General features: G+C 38.7%; 1 protein-coding gene across 7 annotated transcripts in view; it reads right to left on the reverse strand.

Annotated features, from left to right (window-relative positions):
* Positions 1-24341, reverse strand: part of LOC149310975 (AT-rich interactive domain-containing protein 1B-like) — a 488779-nt gene that overhangs the window by 13110 nt on the left and 451328 nt on the right. For 4 of the 7 annotated variants that reach the window (XM_089530138.1, XM_089530136.1, XM_089530139.1 and 1 more), the window contains 4 exons: positions 13528-13666; positions 10774-10946; positions 5103-5253; positions 4299-4415 (listed from right to left, as the gene is read on the reverse strand). In XM_089530138.1, coding sequence (XP_089386264.1) covers positions 4299-4415; positions 5103-5253; positions 10774-10946; positions 13528-13666 — 580 coding nt within the window. The remainder of the gene's footprint in view (positions 1-4298; positions 4416-5102; positions 5254-10773; positions 10947-13527; positions 13667-24341) is intronic. The other 3 variants (XM_089530142.1, XM_089530140.1, XM_089530137.1) reach the window with 1 other exon arrangement.

Here is a 24341-nt window from a genome sequence, read left to right on the forward strand (position 1 = left end):
GTTATTCAACAAATAAACATCTGGGATTAGTTTCAAACATGATAATAAACTGTACTAGACTATGTTGGTAAATTAGCATAGTTATGATAGAAGCAGAAGCACTGCTACCATTACAAGATGTGTTGTGTTGAATTATAATACAGCACAGATTATAATGGAGCTTTTAAAGAAAACAACCTGATTTTCAATAAAATTGTAATAGACTGTTTTTAAAAAAATGTTCTTGGCTGTTTTATCTATTTAATATTTTAAATAATGGGGATTTTTTTGTGCATCATCTTGTGGGCTCTTGCAAGCTGAGAGATGATGATACTAAATAAATAAATATATAAATAAATAAATGTTTATTCATGTGAACATTGGACTACAACTCTGGAGACCAGGATTTGATTCCCAGTTCAGCGATGAAACCTACGGGGTGACCTTGAAGAAAGTCACACTGTCTCAGCCTCAGGGGAAAGCAATGACAAACCTCTGAACAAATCCTGCCAAGAAAAATCCATTTTGTGTGTTTTTAATTGTACTGTGCTTTTAAATTGTAAGGTGCTTTAAGTCCCAATTTTCGGGGAAAAGTAGGATATAAGTAAATATAACCACCACCACCACAACAACGATGATGCTAGGTTCACCTTAGGATTGTTATAAGTTAGAAACAACTTGAAGGCACACAACAACAACAAACCTGATCACCTCCAGGTTAAACTACTATAGCGTGGTAGATGGAAACTACATCCCGTTCAAAATACAGCTGCCAGAGTTGGGACCAGCTCAGTCAATCACATCTTATCAGTCCTTAAATTACTGGTTGTCAGCCCATTTCAGGAGCAGAATCTGAAATGTTCATATGTACCTTTAAAAGCCATAAATAGTTTTGAATCCTGACACTTGAAATATCACCATCTCATGCTAGAAGCCTGCCAGAATGCTACGATTATCAGAAGCTGTTCTCTGAGTCCCCCACCCCACTGAATGTAGGTGGATGATGCCTGCAAAGGGAACCTTTCCCAGTATGGTCTCTTGCTTGCAGAATGCTCCTTCAAGAACAGCGCACCTGGTTCATCTGGTACTAGGCACAGACCTTTTATTTGATTAGGATGTCACTTGATGTGGTTTTAGCACTATTGGTGATGATGCTATTGCTCTACTAATTTTACTTTTTTATTACTATTTTATAGTTTAGCTATTACACTATTTGTTCAACTTGTATGTAGAAAATATATGAAGAGGAAGTATAGACTCAAGCAGGAGGTGCTACAACAGGAGGAAGGAACATTAACAATCTATGATATGCAGACGTCACTATACTACTAGCAGAAAACATCAAAGAGTTGGAGTAATTACTAAAGAAAGTTAAAGAAGAAAGTGCAAAGTAAGGCATACAAAATAATAACCACAGAGGATTTGCATAAATACAACCTAGATAATGAGAAAATTGAAATAGTTAAAGATTCCCCCTACCTTGGATCAAACACTGATCAGAATTTAGACTGCAGTGAGGAAATAAGAAGAAAACTATGAATGGGAAGGGCAGCCATGAAAGAATTAGGTAAGATCCTAAAGGGTAAAGATATACAACTGCACACTAAAGTCAGAATTGTCCAAGCCATGGTATTCCCCATCACCATGTACAAATGTGAGAGCTGGACAATGAAGAAAGCCGACAGAAAGAAGATCAACTAATATATGATGTGGTGCTGGAGAAGAGTGCTGAGGATATCACAGAAAAAGACACACTGATGGGTCCTAGAAGAAATCAAGCCTGAACTCTCCCTGGAAGCCAAGATGATGAAACTGAGACTGTTGTACTTTGGCCACATCATGAGAAAGCATGACTCATTAGAAAAGAGAATAATGCTAGGAAAGGTAGAAGGTAGTAGAAAGAGAGGAAGACTACATACCAAATGGCTAGACTCAATCAGGCAGGTCACAGGCCTAAACCTGGAGGAACTGAGCAGAGTGGTAGAGAAAAAGGGATCTTGGCGATGTCTCCTTCACATGGTCACCATGAGCTGATGTCAACTCAAGGGTAGTTAACAATAACAACAAACTGTTTTATTGTTATTTTTACTACTAGAGTAATTTTGATAGTTTACAAAACTAGACAGTAATTAATTGAAAGATGGTATATAACCCACCCACACCTGCCAAAAATACACAATACTGTTTTTCAGACATTTTGTTCATTTTGGACTCCCTTATCACATCCAACAGTGATAAATCATAAAGCTTAATATGTCACAGTCAGTAACTAGAACAGTATCTGCATTTATGATATAATGAGACAAACCTTTATTTGATTCTAGGATGACTCACGGGTAAGATGGCATACGAAACTCTGGCATATGTTACTGATGTTAACTTAGAAGATATTTATGTTTGGAGAAGCGGGAATGTGTAGTTCTGTGACAGAATACATGCTCTGCAGGTGTGAAATGGCAGATTCACTTTCAGCAATTTTAATTGAATTGACTTCAAGACACCATTACCTGAGAGCCACTGTCCTTCAGGGCTGACATTACTGGGCTACTTCTTCACCTGCCTTAAAACCCTTACTCAAAATTCACCTGTTTTGTATGGCCTGCACTGCTACAATATATCCCCTATGTCATCATTTCCAAGTTTTAAATATATGCAATTGCAATTGATTGTATTTGTTACTCCTCAGCCTTGTCTATTTCCCTCCATACCCTACCTTCATTGCATATCTTAAATAGTAAACTCCTTGAGGACAAAAATCTAGTTTGTCTATATAATTGTAAATAGCCATTTACACTAGTGAACCTGTATGTATGAATGAATACATTATCTGGTTACAGAAGACACTTAAATATGTAAAAGGTTCTTCTCTGCTTCTCCGCATGAACTCTTAGATGGACTCACTGATAGGAAATTGTAAATTCTGCTAAAACTCTACTGGCTTGCTTTTGACACAAGGCAGCAGACCTAGTATAAGTTGACTTCTGGAGGCAAGAAGAATCTGTGCATAAATATGGTGACATTAAGACTGCCAAACAATGCGTGGACAATTATTTTCTGTAGGATTCTACAGAAAACATTACACTTCTCCCTCCACATTTGCGGCTTTGACTTTTCAGGATTTGATTATTCACAGATTTTATTATTATGTTCTCTCTAGGAGTATTTAGGTCCTCAAGTGCTACTCTATGGTCAACTTTAACCAAAAGTCACACTGAAGGATCTAGAGATTCCTAGAGAGAACTCTCAACTAGGCATTTGTAGCTCCTCCAGTGCAATTTTATGGTTAATGTCTGGCAGATGTTGACTACAGAGTTGCACTGGAGGTATTCTCTTAGGTAAAAACATAGTGTTTTTGTTATTTGTGGTTTTTCCACATTCATGGGGGTCCTGTGCCCCTAACCCCAGTGAATGTGGAAAGATGGGTGTATACTGTACCTCAAGTAGTTCTTCTCAGTTGTTCAACTGTATATAAAAGGGCACAACTAAAGAAAGATCTTGGAGGCCTCAATGATTAATATTCAAATTCATAATTTTAAAACAATGTTGAAATCCATTCTCTGCATAGATACAGGTGCAAACTATAGTTGCCCCTCAATATGCATGGATTCTGTATCCATGGATTCCACCATCCATGGCATGAAAATATTCCATACCAAATAAATAAATAAATAAATAAATAAATAAATAAATAAATAAAATTTGTTTTATTTATATACCGCTATTCCAAAGATCATAGCGGTGAACAGCAAGTAAGCTAATTAGCAAGTAAGCTAATTTGCCCCCAACAGTCTGGGTACTCATTTTAGCGACCTCGGAAGGATGCAAGCCTGAGTCGAGCTTGGGCCCTTTTGCTGGTCTTGAACTCGCAACCTTGTGGTTTTGAGTGAATGGCTGCAGTACAGGCATTTAACCACTGCGCCACCAGGGCTCCTTATAAATAATCCCAAAAGCAAATTTTGATTTTGCCATTTTTTAAAATAGGGGACATCATTTTACTAAACTATTGTAGATAATGGAACTTGATCATCCACAGATTTTTGTATCCACAGGGGGTCATAGTACCAAACCTAAGCAGATAACAAGGGCCCATTGTAATGTTTTTTATCATTCTATTGAAGGCTATTGTACAGTCCTAAATTCTCTACTACAGTAGCTCCACATGAATCCCGTTATAAACAAAACTGAAACGTCAGTCTTCCGAATCTTGAGAACATTCCACCAACTGTTCTACAACAACACTGTTTCTGTCCGGTAGCCTTTAAGATTTAGAAGTATCTGGTTGATAGAGGTTATTATTAACAGATTAAACTGATGTTCACCTTTGCTGCCCAGGGTAACGGTTGGGAGGGTACATGCTTGGGTCACTGTTTGAAGGCAACATGTTGCTTTGACCAGGTGCTCCCATACTGCCTTCAGGACCCAGCCCATGATCCGACCTAAAAATGACAAAGGAAACCTCATATGTGACTACTAACATTGCAGTACAAGACTATCACCCCAACTGCATTGTAGTTATGTTTGTTGGGCCAGAATGATGAATGGGGATATGCATCCAACTGAAAATAATGCGGTGTGGATGGAAGATAACCATATCTGGATGGGCACTGGATTATTTGGATGGAACATAATCAAATGTGTATCCAAATGGGCATACAAACCCACCGTTTGACCCAACTGGTCAACTATGCATGGCTTGGTTAGAGCAAAGGGGCGCAAGTCTGGCTGCCTTTACTATAAGGACAAGTTCTATTTCTGAACACTTGCACATCTTTTTGTAAAAGAATGTGCAACATTATCAAAAAGACAAGTGTGCTATTTTGCCGGGGACTAAAATATTCATGAAACACACAGACGTCCATGGAGTATTATTGCTAAAACTGGAAAAAGGGAAAGATCAAACATCTTTCTTCAATCATGTTCCTCACTTGCCAGATTTTGGAAAAAATAGACAAAACATTTATTAGATTTAGTAACTCACGGATTTAGTGTGAAAGGTGATATAAATGATGAATAAAGGGATGTGACTAGTTTACTTCAATTCTTTTTGTGTTTATTCAACACATTTTCATAAATGATGAATTCAGCTATATCTTCTGCCTTTTGAAGGCAGTGGAGTCACTCACCTTCGGTCATAGCCACTTCCATAAGAAAACTGCTGGCGCTGGCCTATGCCCATATTTGACATTGCTCCAGAGGGAGCTTGGTTGTATATGTCTTGCATTCCACTGTTGGGCATTTGTCCAGGGGTCATGAAGGGTTCACTGTTTCCAGGCACTACAAAAAGAAAAGATAAACTGATGAACATATTAAATAAAATACTGTACTTTAAAGCTGCATTTTCAAGCAGTGTTAACAGGATGTTCTTTTATTCATGTCCAGAGACCTAACAATGTAAAGAACTATCAATTACCAAACAAACAGTATGAGAACTAAAGAGTTGCTGGAATCAGAAGAAACACAAACAGCAAATGTTCAGAATATCAACTATTTGAGTAGATTCCAACCTGGGATGTGACAAACAACTTGTAGGTTATAATAATACTGGTATTCCAGCCACAGTTCTTTTCTAGTTAAAAACATGAATAAATATCTCAAACAATTATGAGTGTGCACCAGTCCTAGAACTGAAGGACAGACTCACCTAACTGATCTGCATGTGAATAACTCTCCATAGGATCACTCAAACACACAAGAGAAACTTTTGTTAAAATAAAAGCAACACTATCTCAGTTTTCTAAGTTCAGACTCTGTAGATGAAGGTCATAAAGATTAAAATATTGGAATACTGAAAAGAAGTGAGTTCTAGGACCTAGGTGCTTCTTTTCATAACTACAGTTGGCCCTCTATATTAGCAGGGATTTCATTCTGGACTCCCTGCAGAAACTAAAAAGTGTATCAAATCTCATTAATGCCAAAGGACATGCGATAGGCGCATGACTGCACTGGGGTGGCTGCTTGAACCCACCATCATTGACAATAATGGGATGTAGCTATCTGTGGATGCTTCAATCCGCGGCTGGCTAGCCCACCAATATGGAGAATTGACTGTATTATAGCAAGTACATTTCTATACAGTTTATCAGTGCACTTAAGCACTCCCTAAGTGGTTTACAAAGTGTAAGCTAATTGTCCCCAACAATCTGGGTACTCATTTTAGCAACCTATGGAAGGATGCAAGCCTGAGTTGAACTTGAGCCCTTTTGCTGGTATTGAACTCACGACCTTATGAGATCTGCCATCTAACATTTTGGAGGCCTTTAAAGAAGGCAATAAAAATGGATCTCTTCCGGCAGGCCTTCCCAAACTGATCTCTTCAGAATTTTTACTCTCCATTTGTTTAGCTGTACCCACCGGACTTTGAACTTGATTTATTTTATTAACTATTTTATTGGGAATTGTTTTTAATGGTATTTTAGGGTGGGAGGGGGATTGGGGAACTAGGATCTAATATGTTTTGTTATGCTTTTATCTACTGATAGTCATGTTTGATTTTATTGTTTTTGTTTGTTGTTACCCACCTCGATCCAATACAGGGAGAGGCAGGATACTACTACTACTACTACTACTAATGGTTTGTGAGTGAGTGGCTGCAGTACAGGCATTTAACCACTGTGCCACCAGGGCTCTTTAGGAACATGCCATCTTTGGAGACATTTTTCTTGATCCAGCTCCTTCCAGGTTATGATCAGGGATTGGCTGTTCTGGTTACTAGGTCTAATGTCTTTGGTGCTAGGTGATAACCTTACTACTTCCCAGGCTTACAAAATATTCTGATCTTTTATTCTTAAACCAAGTGTTAATGCTGAAAATGCAAATGTTTTTTCCTAATGTGGTTGTAGTGTTGCTGTATTAACTACAGTTTAAAAAAATCTTTATCTAGAAGACATTCCACTAGTCCTTAATGGGATCCTGATTTTCCTCCTTCAATCATACATACACAACGTTCTGTAGGATTAGCCTTGAACTTGTCACTATTTCTCACCCTGATAAAACTCATATGGGTGTTATGAAGTGAAGTGGTGGAAGGGCAAATCACACGTGCAACTTCATGATCTTACAGGATCAACATAAAACAAGCAAGCAAGCAAGCAAACAAACAGAGAGACTCTGGCCAAGAAAATGAAACCAATTGTGGAATCATTTAAATTTACTTTAAAATGCCAAACAAAACATCCAGAGTTCTCAAATAATGCTGAATTTTGAAAATTAGTTTGGAATGTTTCATATTACTCCATAGGCAGAAACACAGGAGAATAATTTTCTGTACATTTGGATTAAATAACTGACTAGAAACCTCTAAAAATGTAGTTTTTTTTCTAAGTAAGGAAACATACAATTTCATAGAATCATAGAGTTGGAAGAGACCACAAGGGCCATCCAGTCCAACTCCCAGCCATGCAGGAAATCCAAATCAAAGCATCCCTGACAGATGGCCATCCAGCCTCTGTTTAAAGACCTCTAAGAAAGGAGACTTCACTACACTCCGAGGGAGTGTGTTCCACTGTAGAACAGCCCTTACTGTCAGGAAGTTCCTCCTAATGTTGAGGTGGAATCTCTTTTCTTGTAGTTTGCATCCATTGTTCCACGTTCTAGTCTCTGGAGCAGCAGAAAACAAGCTTGCTCCCTCCTCAATATGACATCCCTTCAAATATTTAAACAGGGCTATCATATCACCTCTTAACCTTCTCTTCTCCAGGCTAAACATCTCCAGCTCCCTAAGTCGTTCCTCATAGGGCATGGTTTCCAGACCCTTCACCATTTTAGTCACCCTCCTTTGGACACACTCCAGTTTCTCAACATCCTTTTTAAATTGTGGTGCCCAGAACTGGACACAATATTCCAGTTGGGGCCTGACCAAAGCAGAATACAGTGGCACTATTACTTCTCTTGATCTAGACACTATACTTTTATTGATGCAGCCTAAAATTGCATTGGCCTTTTTAGCTGCCGCATCACACTGTTGACTCATGTTCAACTTGTGGTCTACTTGGACTCCAAGATCCCTTTCACATGTAGTCTCATTCAGCCAGGTGTCCCCCATCCTATATCTGTGCATTTTATTTTTCTGCCCTAAGTGCAGTACCTTACATTTCCCTGTGTTGAATTTCATTTTATTAGCTGTGGCCCAGCTTTCTAGTCTATTCAGGTCATTCTGAATGTTGATCCTGTCCTCTGGAGTATTAGCTACTCCTCCTAATTTGGTGTCATCTGCAAATTTGATAAGTATGCTCCCAATTCTGTCATCCAGGTCATTGATAAAAATGTTGAATAACACTGGGCCCAGGACAGAGCCCCATGGGACCCCGCTGGTCACTTCTCTCCAGGATGAAAAGGTGCCATTGTTGAGCACCCTTTGGGTTCAGCCAGTCAACCAGTTACAAATCCATATAACAGTTACCTTGTCTATCCCACATTTTACAAGCTTGTTTGCAAGAATGTCATGGGGAACCCTGTCAAAGGTCTTACTGAAATCAAGATATACTATATCCACAGCATTCCCTTCATCTACCAAGCTTGTCATTTTATCGAAGAGATTAAATTTGTCTGGCATGATGTCTTTCTCTGAAACCCATGCTGACTTTTTCTAATTATGGAATTGCCATCTAGATGTTCACAGACTCTCTGTTTAATGATCTGCTCTAGAATCTTTCCTGGTATTGATTTCAGATTAGCTGGACGATAATTGTTGGGATCCTCTTTTTTCCCCTTTTTGAAGATGGGGACAATGTTTGCCCTCCTCCAGTCTGCTGGGATTACTCCTGTTTTCCAGGAGTTTTCAAAGATTATTGCCAATGGCTCCGATATTACATTTGCCAGTTCTTTTAATACCCTTGGATGTAGTTCATCTGGTCCTGGAGACTTAAATTCATTTAGATTCACAAAGTATTCCTCTACTATCTCTTTACTTATTCTGTACTGAAATTCCCCTATTCTGTCTTCTGCTCCATTATCCTCAGGTTGAGCACCCTTTGCCTTTTCTGAGAAGACTGAGGCAAATAAGGTGTTGAGTAATTCTGCCTTTTCTCTGTACCCTGTTAGTATTTTGCCATCTTCTCCACGCAGTGGCCCTACCATTTCCTTCTTCTTCCTTTTGCTGCGGACATATCCAAAAAAGCCCTTTTTATTGTTTTTAACCTCTCTAGCAATCCTGAGTTCATTCTGTGCTTTAGCTTTTCTGATTTTACCCCTACACATGCCTGCTATTTCTTTGAATTCCTTTTTCGTGATTTCCCCTTTTCCATTTCTTATATATGTTCCGTTTAAAATTTATCTGTATTGCATGTGTGTGCAAGTGCACAAGCGTGTGCACACACAAACATAAACACATTATGTATGGCTGTTATGTATGGTTTAGTGTAGAAGCATAGTAATTTTGCATGCTAACTTACACTAGGCTGAGCCATATGCCTACCCTCTGCAAACTTACCACACTGTGCCTGAAACCTCCTCACCCCTGGAGCAGGCAGGATTGGAGAAACATCTTGGTGTGTCCCCATAGCCAGATACTGAATGATTACATCAACACTGAGATCTGCCAGGGTCCTCTGGAAGTCTCAGTGCTGTCTGGCTATAGGGTCATAGCCAGATGCTTCCCTGATCTGTCCTGCTGTCTGTGAGGCTGGGATAGCCTTGCAATGGGACTTCAGAAGCTGTATGGTACATTCAGGGGTGGTGGGACTTAGATGCTTCCAAGAGAGAAAGGGAATACCAATCTCCTCAGCATCCCCCGCAAAAAGAGCATCCATAGGCAATAAGGAAATTTACAAGTGCATTTGCCACAAGCAAGATGCAGTCTTTGACTCCTATAAGTATCAGAAGCCATGGGGTCTATGATTCATTGAGTTTCATTCTGTGTACTTTAGACAAAAATTAATGGATTTGCTCATACTTGCAGGTATCAAGCAACATGATATTGGGAGTTTATAAGCAGTTTATAATATTTCCAGTTAGATTCTTAAAAAAACATTAAAGTTTATTTTGCAATAGCAGTTATTTCTAAGAATGCTACAGAGCACAAGAAAGATGTTGACCAAACAACATCTGAAACCAATAAATAAATTCCTTTGGAGCAAGTCCGTTTACTTCACTGAAGTTCTCTGCATCTGGTAGCTATCCTGTTCAGTATTCTTGAAACAGCTTTCAAGATTTTTTGTGATCCTGTTGAGATTTTCAAGACTCAACCAATACATGTCTTAATACACCAAGTAATATTTTTGTTTACAATGATACAGTACAAGTAATATTGAATAGGGATGGCATATAGGGACAACAGAAGACTCAACCATTATATGTCTTAAAATGCCAAGTAACACCAGCTTCCCCAAACCCACTTGTAGTTCATTTCACATGCAACTGTTCTCAGAAGCAACCGTATCTTTAGTCCGCTTACTGGTCCTACACACTGAACAACATATTATATACAAAATTTCATGGGTATGTGTACTAGGGGGCTTGTCAACTACTTTAAATAAAAGTAATTGTTTGACCTTAGTTGAAAACACTGCCAATGTTTTTATGAGCTATAAAAATTATCTGTAACAAGTGCTCCCAAATAATAATAATATGATTTATTTATATGCCGCCCAATCACTGGGAATCCGGGCGGCTTACAACAAATATTACTGTTTCTTGAATATCTTAGAAATTGAATTTATGAAAGGAAAAAGCAGAAAAAACTACAGCACTTTTAGATGCAAAGATAAAGAATCATTAAAGCCACATGTATAAATGTGCATGCACACACTTTCATATTCACTGGAATATTGTAACCAGGTAAGAACACTCAGTAAATACCTTTTCTCATTCCACCGAAAGGGTCCTTGTTCGGTTCATAGGGCATTCTTCCCATCATATCTGGCATATTCATCGTCTGCTGATAGGGTGCATTTGGGGTCATGGAGTTTCGCTTTGGGAATGTGGAATCACTTACATCCGAAAATGGATCATGTACACTAACAGAACTATTTCTAAGGAGAAGAAAGGAAAAATGTTTTAATATTATAGAAATGCAATGGCATGTCCTGTGATACTAAACTGGATGGTGGTCTTAACTATATATCAGTAATCTAACTTGCTCAGAAAATCAACAGTTTTATATGGACAGTGGTGGTGTCAAGGCAGACTACAAAGTTCAGGTGCTCATGATGACAGCCCCCATAAAGTTGCCCCCAAGGACAATCAAAAAACAAAACAAAACAAAACAAAACAAAACAAAAAACCAGGCTGATATGTTGATCCAAATCAAGAAACCAGCTCTTATTAATGCCAGAAATAGCTGTTTTATAAAACCAACAGATCTTAAGTGCCCATTCAAAACCAAGCCAGCTCCAAATACTTGAGATTACGGAGAGGGGTACTTAAAACAATACACTGTTGGAGAGAAAGCTTATTTCTCCCTCAAGTACTGTAAGGATTCTGGCTAAACTCAGGAGGCAGAGATGGTAGATAACATCATCATCCCTGCTAATAAAAAGTCCGGGTAATTTGACCCTGCCAGCCCTGACTCCACTGCAGCCTTTCTTGACAGCAAAGTACTTATGCAACAGCTATCCTTTAAAAAAATTATGTTTATTTAAAAATTTGAGAATGACATACAGTGGGTCCTTGGTATCCATTGGTGTTTGGTTCCAGCAAACCCCCCCCCCCAGTGAATACCAAAATCCGTGGGTGCTCCAATCCCATTAAAAACAATAACATAGTAAAATGGTGTCACTTATATAAAATGGCAAAATCAAGCATTGCTTTTTGGAATTTATATTTTTTAACCTTTTCAAGCCATGGCTGGTTGAATCCATGGATAAAAAATTTGTGGACAGGGGCCAACTGAATATGACTAACTTCCAATATTTATTTTCTTGTGCCAAGACATTCAGAGTGGTATTTTAATCTTAGAAGAGAGAATAGTAACTTTTCCAAGGCCATTGAGTGATCATAATAGCTGAGTAGGAAGCCACCACTCTGAGGATCTGAGAAGGGAGGTTGATGATAAGGGGACTTGGAAGTCTCTGAATCATAAAATCACCATGAGTTGACTCGACAGCAGTTAACAACAACAGCACATCAGACCCACCATTTTATACATTACAATGATTGGGTCTTAGGCTAATACATGGCTTCATAAGTTCTTAATGAATTAATAGCAAGGATTTATTATTATAAAAAGATAGCCAGCACAGTGTTGTGTTTTGAGCATTGGACTATGACTCTGGAGACTAGGGTTCCAATCCTGGCTTGGCCATGAAACCCACTGAATGACCTTATGCAAGTCACTCTCTCTCAGCCTCAGAAGAAAGGAAAGGCAAACTCCCTCTGAACAAATCTTGCCAAGAAAACCCTGTGATAGACCTGCCTTGGGGTCACCATAAGTCAGAAACAACCTGAAGGCACACAGCAACAAGAACAAAGGGTTTATTATGCCTCATGACAATATAATGTATGGACATTTATGTCATATTAATTATTATCTACTTTCCCTTAGCTGCCAAGTCCCTATTCTAAAATTATTTTATTCCCTGGGCAGATAATTTTAACAACAATGGACCCTTGTCATATTCAGAATATTTCTGTCAGTTCAGTCAATGTACCGCAGGTTATTTTCCGGAAGCAATTTCAGCTTTAGCGCTTCTGCATTAGCACCTCTGATCCAAGCAGAGTGGTTTGATACAGGATATAATGGAAGGGGAGGAGGAGGAGGAAAATGTAAGATTAGCTTTAGGCCTTTGTGCCGATTCCTTGTTAGAAACTCTTGCAACAAAAATGCACCTTTCTCCGCACCCATGGCTGCAGTGCACACAGGCAGGAACTTCAGCTGGCAAAACTATGTGGGAACTGAAACTAACTACAGTAGTCTTAAGGCAATAACATGTGGACCAATGTTAGGGGCAAAAACACTGTAGGGGGACTTAGGAGAGGGCCTTCTCTGCTACAGCACCCCAGTTATGATTGGTGTCAAACACTTGTATCATTCCAGCACCAAGTCAAAACTTGGCCTATTATTAATATCTTTGAGGCTTAATTAATTTTATTCTTGCATTTGTGGTACAGTAAGCATGTTTTTATATTGTCTGAGTTTAAAAGTGATAAAGGATTTAATATATTTTGAGTGATAAAGGATTTGATGTATTTGTAGCCTTTATATATTTGCTGTAGCTGCCTTGAATCCCATTTTGGGAGAAAGGTGGAGTACCCCTGAAATAAATAAATAAATTTAAAAATATTGTTATTTATTATCACAAAACTAATTACACTGTACATTGCCCTGAGATCTTCAGATATAAGCCAGGTTATAAATATTTTATAAAGAAATACAAATAAAATAAACGAAAAAATGATGATATGGGCAACATGCAAGAAATTTGTCTATAACACTTGTATTTCAGATACCAATAATACTTTTTTCCATCAACAATATACTGCATGCTTAGTCACAGGAAAATGTAACATTCCTGAAATAAAGGAAGACATCTGTATTTGGGTCAGGCCTTTACTTACTATAATACAGATCCAAATCTGAGAAAGGCTATGAAGAAAAGGAAAGAAAAGATGTACCTGCTGCCCTGCATAGGTGTCATCTGCCCATGGGGAGTAGATGCTGGTGTTGGAGGCTTGAGGTCACCTGGCACTTCTGTCATGGAATTGCTACCGGTAGATTGAGGGGTCTGAGGACCTTGAAGTGAACCGGAATTAGCTGGCAGGTTAAAAATAAAAGTGTGAGTAGAATACATTAGACAGGGACTGTCTCTTGTGAGGAAAGGAATACACCCTTTGGGTTCTCTCAGTCAACCAATTACAAATCCATGCAACTGTTATTTTGTCAAGCCCACGTTTCACTAGCTTGTTTGCAAGAATGTCATGGGGAACCCTGTCAAAGGCCTTACTGAAATCAAGATATACTATATCCACAGCATTCCCTTTATCTACCAAGATGGTAATTTTATCAAAGAAAGAGATCAGATTTGTCTGGCATGACTTGTTTCTCTGAAACCCATGTTGACTTTTTGTGATTATGTAATTGCCATCTAGATGTTCACAGACTCTCTATTTAATGATCTGCTCTAGAATCTTTCCTGGTATTGATGTCAGACTAACTGGAGGATAATTGTTGGGATCGTCTTTTTCCCCTTTTTGAAGATGGGGACAACATTTGCCCTCCTCCAGTCTGCTGGGACTTTTCCTATTCTCCAGGAGTTCTCAAAGATTATTGCCAATGGTTCCATTGGTGCGATACAGACCGCACAAAAGGGTGGTTTGCTGCCACCCTAGTTTGCTGCATGAGGGAGCCACAGCGGTCAAACCACGTGTCTCCCTCGCGCAGCAAATAGAAGCCACAAAAAGCGGCTTCTTTTTCCGGGGCCGTTGTGACGTCGCAAGGCACCAATGGCACACTTGCGGTGTCATAAAGGTGCCGAGACGTGCAGACACTAGGTGTCCGTCATGTCAAAATGGCAGCGCCCGTATGTACAGAGCGCCGCCATTTTGACGCCCTCGTCACGTGCGAGGGGCGTCTAAAAGCGCCGACCCTCGCACGTGATGGGGTGCCTCATAGCGCCCCTTTAAATAGGGCCAATATTACATTTGCCAGTTCTTTTAATACCCTCGGATGTAGTTCATCTGGTTCTGGAGACTTATATTCATTTAGATTAACCAGGTATTCCTGTACTATCTCTTTACTTATTCTGTGCTGAAATTCCCCTATTCTGTCCTCTGCTCCATTTTCCTCAGGAAATGGAGCACTCTTTGCCTTTTCTGAGAAGACTGAGGCAAAGAAGGTGTTGAGCAATTCTGCCTTTTCTCTGTCCCCTGTTAGCATTTTGCCATCTTCTCCACGCAGTGGCCCTACTGTTTCCTTCTTCTTACTTTTGCTGTGGATACCCCCCCCCCCAAAAAAAAGCCCTTTTTGTTGTTCTTAACCTCTCTAGCAAGCCTGAGAAACTGAAGAGGGTGGGCAGGGTGATTCATTATTTTGTAAAACAAAAGGCCAGAAAAATAAAACTTTAAAGTTATTTGGCTGAATGTATGAACGCACAGTGCACCATTAGGTCATAACAAAAAACTCATCTAGACACTGAAGATAATATTTTTATTAATGATTCCAAAGCTGTGAAATAGTTAGCAAATTTGTAGAACTTGTAGGCTGGGTGTTACTATTTAAACAAAAGCAGCAAAAGTAGCCCCCTTTTCAGAAATGCAGAATATGTAATAGTAATTTCAAAAATAAAATAAAACTTTCTCATGGTTAATTAGATTGCATGTATGGAATGCCACTTTTGCCTACACTTATCTGAAGACTCTGAGTAACGCAGATTTACAGCTTTACCTGAAACTTGGGTTATCATCCAGCCTGATGGAGAGTTTTTAGAAATTGAAAAATTGTCCCATATTTTAAGACATTTAAGTTTCCCCTATAGTCTATTTGTGGGTTTTGAAATAATTTTATATGCTACTAAAAAGTGAGGCTTCGTATTCAGGATGACATTTAAGATAAAGGCACAATCTTCTGATGTTACCGTTCAGAATATGTGATTTCTCCCTTGGAACTGTTATTTGCATACCACTCCCTTACTACAAAGCAGAGGAACAGTGAGAACTTTAATAAACATAAAAGACTGCTTTACTGCACATGTTACTGCTGGGCATCTCTGGCTACCTGGAGATTTGGAGTGGTTTGCATATTTATTGCTAACTATCCATATATTTGCATAGGTAAGACAAAGATGTAATATGTCAGTGCTTTTAAAAGAGAAAAAAGATAATAAAAGGCTAAGATGGGTCTGCCTTAAAAGTACTGAAGTCCTTATAAGACAATGTTATTTATCTACCTATTTACTACCCACCAACCAATATTTCTGTCCATTACTCTATGTGAAGGCCAGAAACTGGCCAGAAATGAATATTCTTGGCTACTTTATCAAACAACCATGACTAAAGCTACTGCCACATTGCAGAATTAATGCAGTTTGACATTGCTTTGTCATGGCCAGTAGCGTCACTATGGAGATGCAGGGAGTTCAGACTGCACCAGGTGACACCTTAAGAGGGTGTGTGATACCACTGCTCCTCAAACATCTGCTTTTTTGCAGAAATGGGCTGTGGCATTCACCTGTGTCACATTAAAATGCTGAAGATATGGACTGAGTGGGGTGAGGCTCAATAGGAAGAAAAAGGAGAAGCTCCAAGCTTTTTTTAAAAATAAAATTTCAAATTAAAATAAAAATTCTTTAAAAACACCACATTTTACCAAATTTTCACTTTAAGCACATGAAACTATGTATAATACACTTAGGCCATGTATGATATTGCAATTTAAAAGTATAATTTTAATTGTGCTAGTTTATGCCACAATTATTACTGTCACATTCAGTGATATATGGGAATTACGATTTATGAGTAACAATTGGTACAAAAAACATGACCAAGGATTCTGTATGGTAAGATATGGGAGGAGGTCAATGGGGGTGACATCATGAGTTACCGCACCGGGTGACACCAAACCTAATGATGTCACTGGTCATGGCTTTAGCCTATGGAATCATGGGACTTGTGGCACCAGAAGCCTCTGACAGTGAAGGCTAAACATCTCACAAAACTACAAATCACAGAATTCCATAGCACTGAACCATGGTAGTTAAAGCAGTGCCAAACTGTGTCAAACTGCATTAATTCTGCAGTACAGATGTAGCCTGAACCTGAATTTTGTGATATCTCAGACATAGCAAACTGGTCTTTTGTGGCTGTGGGTACAATCCAGAATATCCTGTCACCATGCCATCTCTGTTCGAATATGGATCACATATTGTCAGAGTTCACTGACATGAATCAGGGATGTGCAGCAGCAGCAGCAGCAGCAGAGCTTGATGAGTTGCTAGATTAGACTTGCCTCCAGTTGAGGATATCTTCAAGTCCCTTTATTTACAATCTCTCAAATATCCAGTTAATAATAAAAGGAGGAGGGGGAAAGGAAGAGTGTGACACCTCTTTCTCTTGCCAGCAATTTCCCCCACCAGGCTAAAATAAATAAATAAAGGGATGTAACCTCTTGAAACGCTATTAATAAGAGGCCTAACATGCTCTCTAGGATATCCCTACCTTTTGCCAGAAGCTACAAATGTATATTCTAAAGTAAACAATGGAAAGGTTACTGAAGGTTAAGTACATTCACATACTTCAGTCTTAGCAGCCAGATACCACGCTGGGAAGATAATTTACACAGCATGAACTCGGTGCCCTAATTCTGACAAGGGGGGGGGGGAGCGGTGGGAGGTTTCGCAGGAGACATCACATGTCCACCGTGAATGGAGGTCAATCAAAGGGCACCTTTGTTTATAACCCAGACCCCTTCCTCATTCATCTTCCGCTGGGGATTCCCCGGTTGGCTGCATGACAGATTTTGTGACATCACCTGTCAGCTAATAATAGAAATTCAGTCAGCCACCTGCCAGCAAAGATAGATGGGTTTTTGGTTACACACTTACTAATTAAATGACGGGCTTACACAACCCGCCTGCCTCCCCCTCTCTTGTGTTGTTTCTCAGCTGCCAAGGAAACCCAGGGAGCAAGCTCCTTGGTGTTCTCCTCCGTCACATCACAGGCGCCAAAGTTTTGCAGGTTTGCTATAATGAGTCTGCTGCTAACAGCATAAAGACAGACGCCTCTGAAATATTTGACACTTCTCTCTCTTTCGGTGGGAGAAGAAAGCCATGATTGAACCTACCCATAAACCAGGCACATGATGTTTGCAAGACACCTCTCCACGTGTGGCAACACCTTGGCATATTCCAATCACCCTTTCTCAATACTGTTGCTGAAGAGGAGTGGGAAATATTCTATGGATCCCTACAGATAACTGCACACAAACGTTCAGACAGGCTGTTGCAACCCAATGGCTACCATGTTTACAGTAATAACTCAGAATAACTGCAAACAGATCCTTTAAAAAATCACTACGCTGCTACATAACTGTTACATAGATCTGAAATTGGTTGATTGCCCGAACCCAAAGGGTGCTCAACGATGGCTCCTTTTCATCCTGGAGAGAAGTGACCAGTGGGGTCCCACAAGGTTTGGTCCTGGGGCCAGTGCTATTCAACATCTTTATCAATGACTTGGATGACAGAATTGGTGGCATACTTATCAAATTTGCAGATGACACCAAACTAGAAGGAATAGCTAATACCCCTGAAAACAGAATCAAAATTTAAAATGACCTTAATAGATTAGAAAGCTGGGCCAAAGCTAACAAAATGAATTTCAACACGGAGAAATTTAAGGTACTGCACTTAGGTCAGAAAAATGAAATGCACAGATGTAGAATGAGCGACACCTGGCTGAATGAGACTACATGTGAAAGGGATCTGGGAGTCCAAGTAGACCACAAGTTGAACATGAGTCAACAGTGCGATGAGGCAGCTAACAAGGCCAATGCAATTTTAGGCTGCAGCAATAGAAGTATAGTGTCTAGATCAAAGGAAGTAATAGTGCCACTCTATTCTGCTCTGGTCAGGCCCCACCTGGAATATTGTGTCCAGTTCTGGGCACCACAATTTAAAAAGGATGTTGAGAAACTGGAGTGTGTCCAAAGGAGGGTGACTAAAATGGTGAAGGGCCTGGGAACCGTGCCCTATGAGAAACAACTTAGGGAGCTGGGGATGTTTAGCCTGGAGAAGAGAAGGTTAAGAGGTGATATGATAGCCCTGTTTAAGTATTTGAAGGGATGTCATATTGAGGAGGGAGCAAGCTTGTTTTCTGCTGCTCTAGAGAACAGGACCAGGAACAATGGATGCAAGCTCCAGGAAAAGAGATTCCACCTCAACATTAGGAGGAACTTCCTGATAGTAGGGTTGTTCGACAGTAGAACACACTCCATCAGAGAGTGGTGGAATCTCCCTCCTTGGATGTCTTTAAACAGAGGCTATATGGCCATCTGTCGGGGATGCTTTGACTGAAAGTTCCTGCATGGCAGGGGGTTGGATTGGATGGCTCTTGTGGTCTCTTCCAACTCTATGATTCTATGGTTCTATACTTTGGCTTGCCCAGATCAGGACCCTATTACATCTAGGATCACCTTTTGGAACTAGGAACTGGTGTTTGATGCTATCGTGGTGAATGAACACTTTTAGTAGTTTAGATATGAGCTTGTTTAAATGATCTTATTGTTTATGTTTGTATTTATAGTTGTATTATCTTGATATATTATTCATTTTTTCTAATTTTTCCTTTTTGTGTAAGTTGCACTGAGGCTTTTTAGGTGGTGGGAAGCAACATATACTGTAACTCTAATAATGCATATGAAGTATAATGAAAAAGGATGAGGGAATGAGCTCCACCCTCCATTGAACTTGAACAAGAATTGCTCTCTTGCCCAGAGTGAGAAACTGAAAATCATTCACACCTAGAACTCTTTGATTTGCTGTGTTCGGATTCCCCTTGTCACATTGCCTGCACCTTTTCTTTGGATGCTTAAAATGTATTTCTAAATGCTCAACTGAAGTTTAAGTTCCTGAAATAGGAATTTGGGGAATGAAGGAAAATTTCATAGGGGTGGGGGGAATGCAGAAGTCTTATTCTCTCCTCCCCCTGTAGCTATAGTCCTGATCTTGTCCTCTAGATACTATCCTCTAGATTATTTTTGGGATTGCTGAATAATGGTACAAGTTGAGTATCCTTTATCCAGAATTCTGAAATCCGAAATACTCCATTATCCAAAATTGTCCACTTGGGTGGCTGAGTTAGTGATGTATTTGCTTTCTGATGGTTCACTTTACACAAAGTTTGTTCCAGGCACAAAATTATTAATAATATTATGTATAAAATTACCTTCAGACTATGTGTATAAGGTATATATGAAACATAAATGATTTTCATGTTAGGTTTGGGTCTCATATCCAAGGTATCCCATTATGTATATGCAAATATTCCAAATCCAAAAACATCTGAAATCCAATGTACTTCTTGTCTAAAACATTTTGGATAAGGGAGACTCAACTTGTTCAGTCATGATCAAAAACCTCACTGATTAGAGGGGTCTTGCAAATAGAGTAGGGTATTTGCATTCACAAATTTGGATATTCCTTGGTTATCAAAGCCTCTTTTTTATTTTAAAAAGTTTTTTTTAATGCTTCTCAGTCTGCCACTTTTTGTCCTTGTCCTATCTACTAGTATATACTTGTGTACAAGTCAAACTCATGTATAAGTCGAGGGAAGGTTTCAGGGAAAACACATGGCTTTTTATATGACCTGTGGATAAGTCGACGGTAAAACTTAGGGGGCTATAACAAAGGATGGAAAGGGGAAATGAACACTTCCATCACTCCTTCTCCTTTTCTGGACCTCTCTCGACCACTTAACACGTCTTCCCAGGTGCTGGAGGAGAGATTTGAAAATCAGATTGGGAAGGGAAAGAAGTGGAGTTAAATGGGGTTTTTCTTTGATGGGAAGAGAAGGCTTTAAAATCAGATTGGGATGGAGTTAAATGGATGTTTCTTTGATGGGAGGAAAAGGCTTTAAAATCAGACTGGGAAGGGAAAGAGGTGGAGTTAAATGGGGTGTTTCTGTTATGTGAAGAGAAGGCTTTAAATCGAACTGGGAAGGGAAAGAAGTGGGGTTAAATGGGGTGTTTGATGGGAAGTGAAAGTTTTAAAATTGGACTGGGAAGGGAAAGAAGTGGAGTTAAATGGAGTGTTTCTTTGATGGAAAGAGAAGGCTTTAAAATTGGATTGGGAAACTCTTTCACACACACACACACATGCAGAGAGAGAATGGGGAAGAGTGGGGGATCACTGTTGTGCTTGTTTTAGGACCTTTCTACGTAGTATTAGTGTACTGACCCATATATAAGTCAACCAAGGATTTTAGGGTCAATTTTGGGGCATAAATTTCTCGACTTATAGTTGAGTATATACAGTAGTTGGATGTTTCTGAGCAGCATTGGCACTCTGAGGATGGTGAAGGAAGCCTGGAGCAACATAGACATTTGGCATTGGGTTGTAGCAGCATTTCCACAGCAAACAAGGCAATAACTCTTGAGCTGGGAAAATATGAGATTCTACTGTAACTGTGTGTGGCTGCCTATAACAAAAAAGATAAACAACAGCTGCTGCCACAATATTTAACTGAGTACGTGTGAACAGCAAAACAGAGAGAAAAGGGGAAAGCAGATAGGCATGTCTCACTGGCTCTCCTCAGCATGTTAAAAAAGCATAGTTCTAGCCATCAAAATGGAAATCAAAAGAAAAGTGGAGACTAATGAAAGAAAAAGTCTGCCCTGGAAGCATTTTGGAAGAAGTCTTCAAATGGTCTTAGAAGTTCGGAAATATTTCTGTTTACTTATAGAAGGTTGACTTGACCCAGTTGTTTCATTTCACACATGCTTATTGTTAGTTTTGAAGTAGAGCTTTGGGAAAACATGTTGAGCTACTCTTGTTTTTTGAGGTATAAGACCCTATCCCTATTTTTTCTAGGTTATTTTTGTCTCTGGTAGCAAATGTTCTGTTAAAGAAGTAGTGTCCAGGAACACATCTGTTTTGTTAACTTAGGTATAACTGTACACATAAGCACACACCCTATATGCAATTACTGTGAATACAAAGCTGGCATACATTGTGGATGCCACTCATGTTCTCCTTTCTCTAAGGGAAAAAGATCACCTGTATGTATGCATGTGTCCTGCTTGGATCACTCCATCCATATGGAATCCTTGGCAGATGTGTGCATATGAAACAGCTCTAAATCTGGCCTACATAAGCCTATCTGGCATTCCACTAATTTCTTTTTAACACAGCTCTCTTTGGGTGCATTTACAGTGTGGAAATAATGCAGTTTGACACCACTTCAATTGTCATGGCTCCATCCTACAGAATATTGGGATTTGTAGTTTTGTGAGGCACCAGTACTCTGGCAGATATTGCTAAAGAGCTTGTAAAATTACAAATCTCTGGATTCTACAGAATGGAGCTACTGCACTTAAAAGTGTTGTCAAACTGGATTATTTCTACAGTGTTGACGCACCCTTTAATCGTGAGACAGCAGAGTGAAAATACAACACAGTGCCATGCTTGCTTTAAACAACGAAGATACAAAACAAAATTTAGGGTGTACATACACTTATGACATTGTCAAATGCCTGTTTGACCCCATACCCATTTTTAGTGGGTAGGGGAAAGATGCAAAATATATTGTAATGCAGTATATAAAGTAATCCCTCTCCAACATTATCCTTTACTAGCATATAAACTGAAATTCAATTATATGCCAAATACTTTGCTAGAAGGAAAACGAAGAACATAATTTAATCCAACATATAAACCCTTTCTCCCCTTTCAGCATATGGCAATGAGAACTCTATTTGGTAATTGACTTTGCATTATTAAATCATGGCTCAAAGTAGTGAAAGGAGAAACACTGACAGTCTTCTCCTTCTGTCCTTAGTAGTATCTTCTGCTTTCAAACAAAAGCAGACTTATTTAACCTAGATAACTTGCAACAGCACTCTTTTTGTGCATTTTACATAATCAGTGGATCCGGAAATAGTTTGAAAAAAATAACTGCTGACAAACAGGAGACCAGAATTTATTGGCCAAATCATGGCTTGTAAACGACATCAGACTCTTTGACATATAAAGCCCAACTTGCAGAAATATGTTGGTTTAGTTCCTTTTTGCATTATACTTCATATAAAAGCTAAATATTTTTTCAAGCTTTATAATTATTTAACAGGTATAAACTGAGAGTCCACTGGATTAAAATGTAAGTTTAATATTCACAATGAGTAAATATTTTTAAGAATTTAAATCCTAATTTTAATGCTAGATTTGTATCAAGGACTAAAGAAATTTTGGATTAGCAAGGATTACACAGGAATTGTGCTGGAGAATCAGTAATAGTAGAAACCAGGACTGACAATGTTGGTTATAGTAGTTGTGGCTTGTGAATGCATCATTGTGGCATGTGTGGCTGTATTGCTCGCAGTGAAATTAGCAGGGTGCTAGCATTATACTGGGCGTTGTAGAATTTGGTTGTGTTGCCGGGATTTAAATGACTCACAGCCAAGATGGAGACTCACAAGCTCTCTACTAATATTTAACAGCCTGATAATTGTAGCACTGTCTGCTTATTTTATGTCATAAAAATATTATGATAAGACTATAATTTTGTAAGGTGATATCTGATATCTTTTTTTTTTTTTTGGTTCCACAAGTGCTCACAAACAAACAAATACAAAACTACGCAATTGGTAACAAATTGATGTACCTTACATGCCTATCTAACAATAACCAAGACATTTTCTTATACATCTCTTTTTAAAAAAAACAAACAAATAACATATATGATCCACCTTCGTGTTCCTTAATATGTGCCTATATGGAACTTTCAGATATTTGATATCTTTAATTGTATTGGTTTACATATTTTTCTCCATGCTACTCTATGGGTAGACAAATAAATATCATTTAAAATATTTGGTTTTACCCTTTTTATTTTTGGCAATCTCATCTAATTTTAATGAAAGGCTAATTTGCATATTTTCTTTGATATTTCTGTAGTTCATTTCCATATTAAATATATAGTTAAAACACTAATCAATCAGGATTGTGAAAACACTTGTTATCTATATGTGTATTTTATGATTATTGAAACTAATACAAATTAACAGTTTAAAACAACATACACCCATAAATATTATGTACATGTACTTAATATTTTTATAGCTTTTCATAAGAAAACGTACATGTAATAGTAACTATGTGTGTGTAATATTTGTTCATATCTTGCAGCTCTCAAACATCGGTAGTTTACTGTATGTGTCTCCTATATTAAGCAAGTTTGGCCACCTCATCTTATATATTCTGCAGGACCTAAAAAAACAAACAAAAATTCTCCTCTTAGTCCCTAAGACCTATTGTTTTTGAAAAAGGAGTGTCCATTTGGAACAAACAAATTTTCTTTGAACTAAATATATTTTCATTAGAACATTCATCTACAACCCCGAGTTCTGATATTTCACAGGTTATTTAAGATTAAAGTTAGGTTTATGACTTGCAATCTATTTATTGCATGCTGCTTATGAAGAGTAGATGTGTAAATACTGGTGATGAGACGTAAATACAGTGGGACTTTTTTTATCCCCTGTGGTTTGGTTGCAGAACACCCAATGGATAACAGAATGATGTTCAAGTCCCATTCAATACAATGGGATAATTAAATGGTGTCCCTTATATAAAATGGTGAAATCAAGCTTTGCTTTTTGGAATGTATATATATTTAAAATATTTGTAAGCCATGGATGCTTGAATCTGTGGATAACAAAAATCCATGGATATATGGGGGGGGGGGGGGGGGCTGACTGTATTGGCTCAGTTGTATGGGAG

The sequence above is a fragment of the Sceloporus occidentalis genome, unplaced genomic scaffold (assembly GCF_023333645.1).
Source record: "Sceloporus occidentalis isolate IW3139 unplaced genomic scaffold, rSceOcc1.0.p SCAF_6, whole genome shotgun sequence".
Classification (NCBI taxonomy): domain Eukaryota; kingdom Metazoa; phylum Chordata; class Lepidosauria; order Squamata; family Phrynosomatidae; genus Sceloporus; species Sceloporus occidentalis.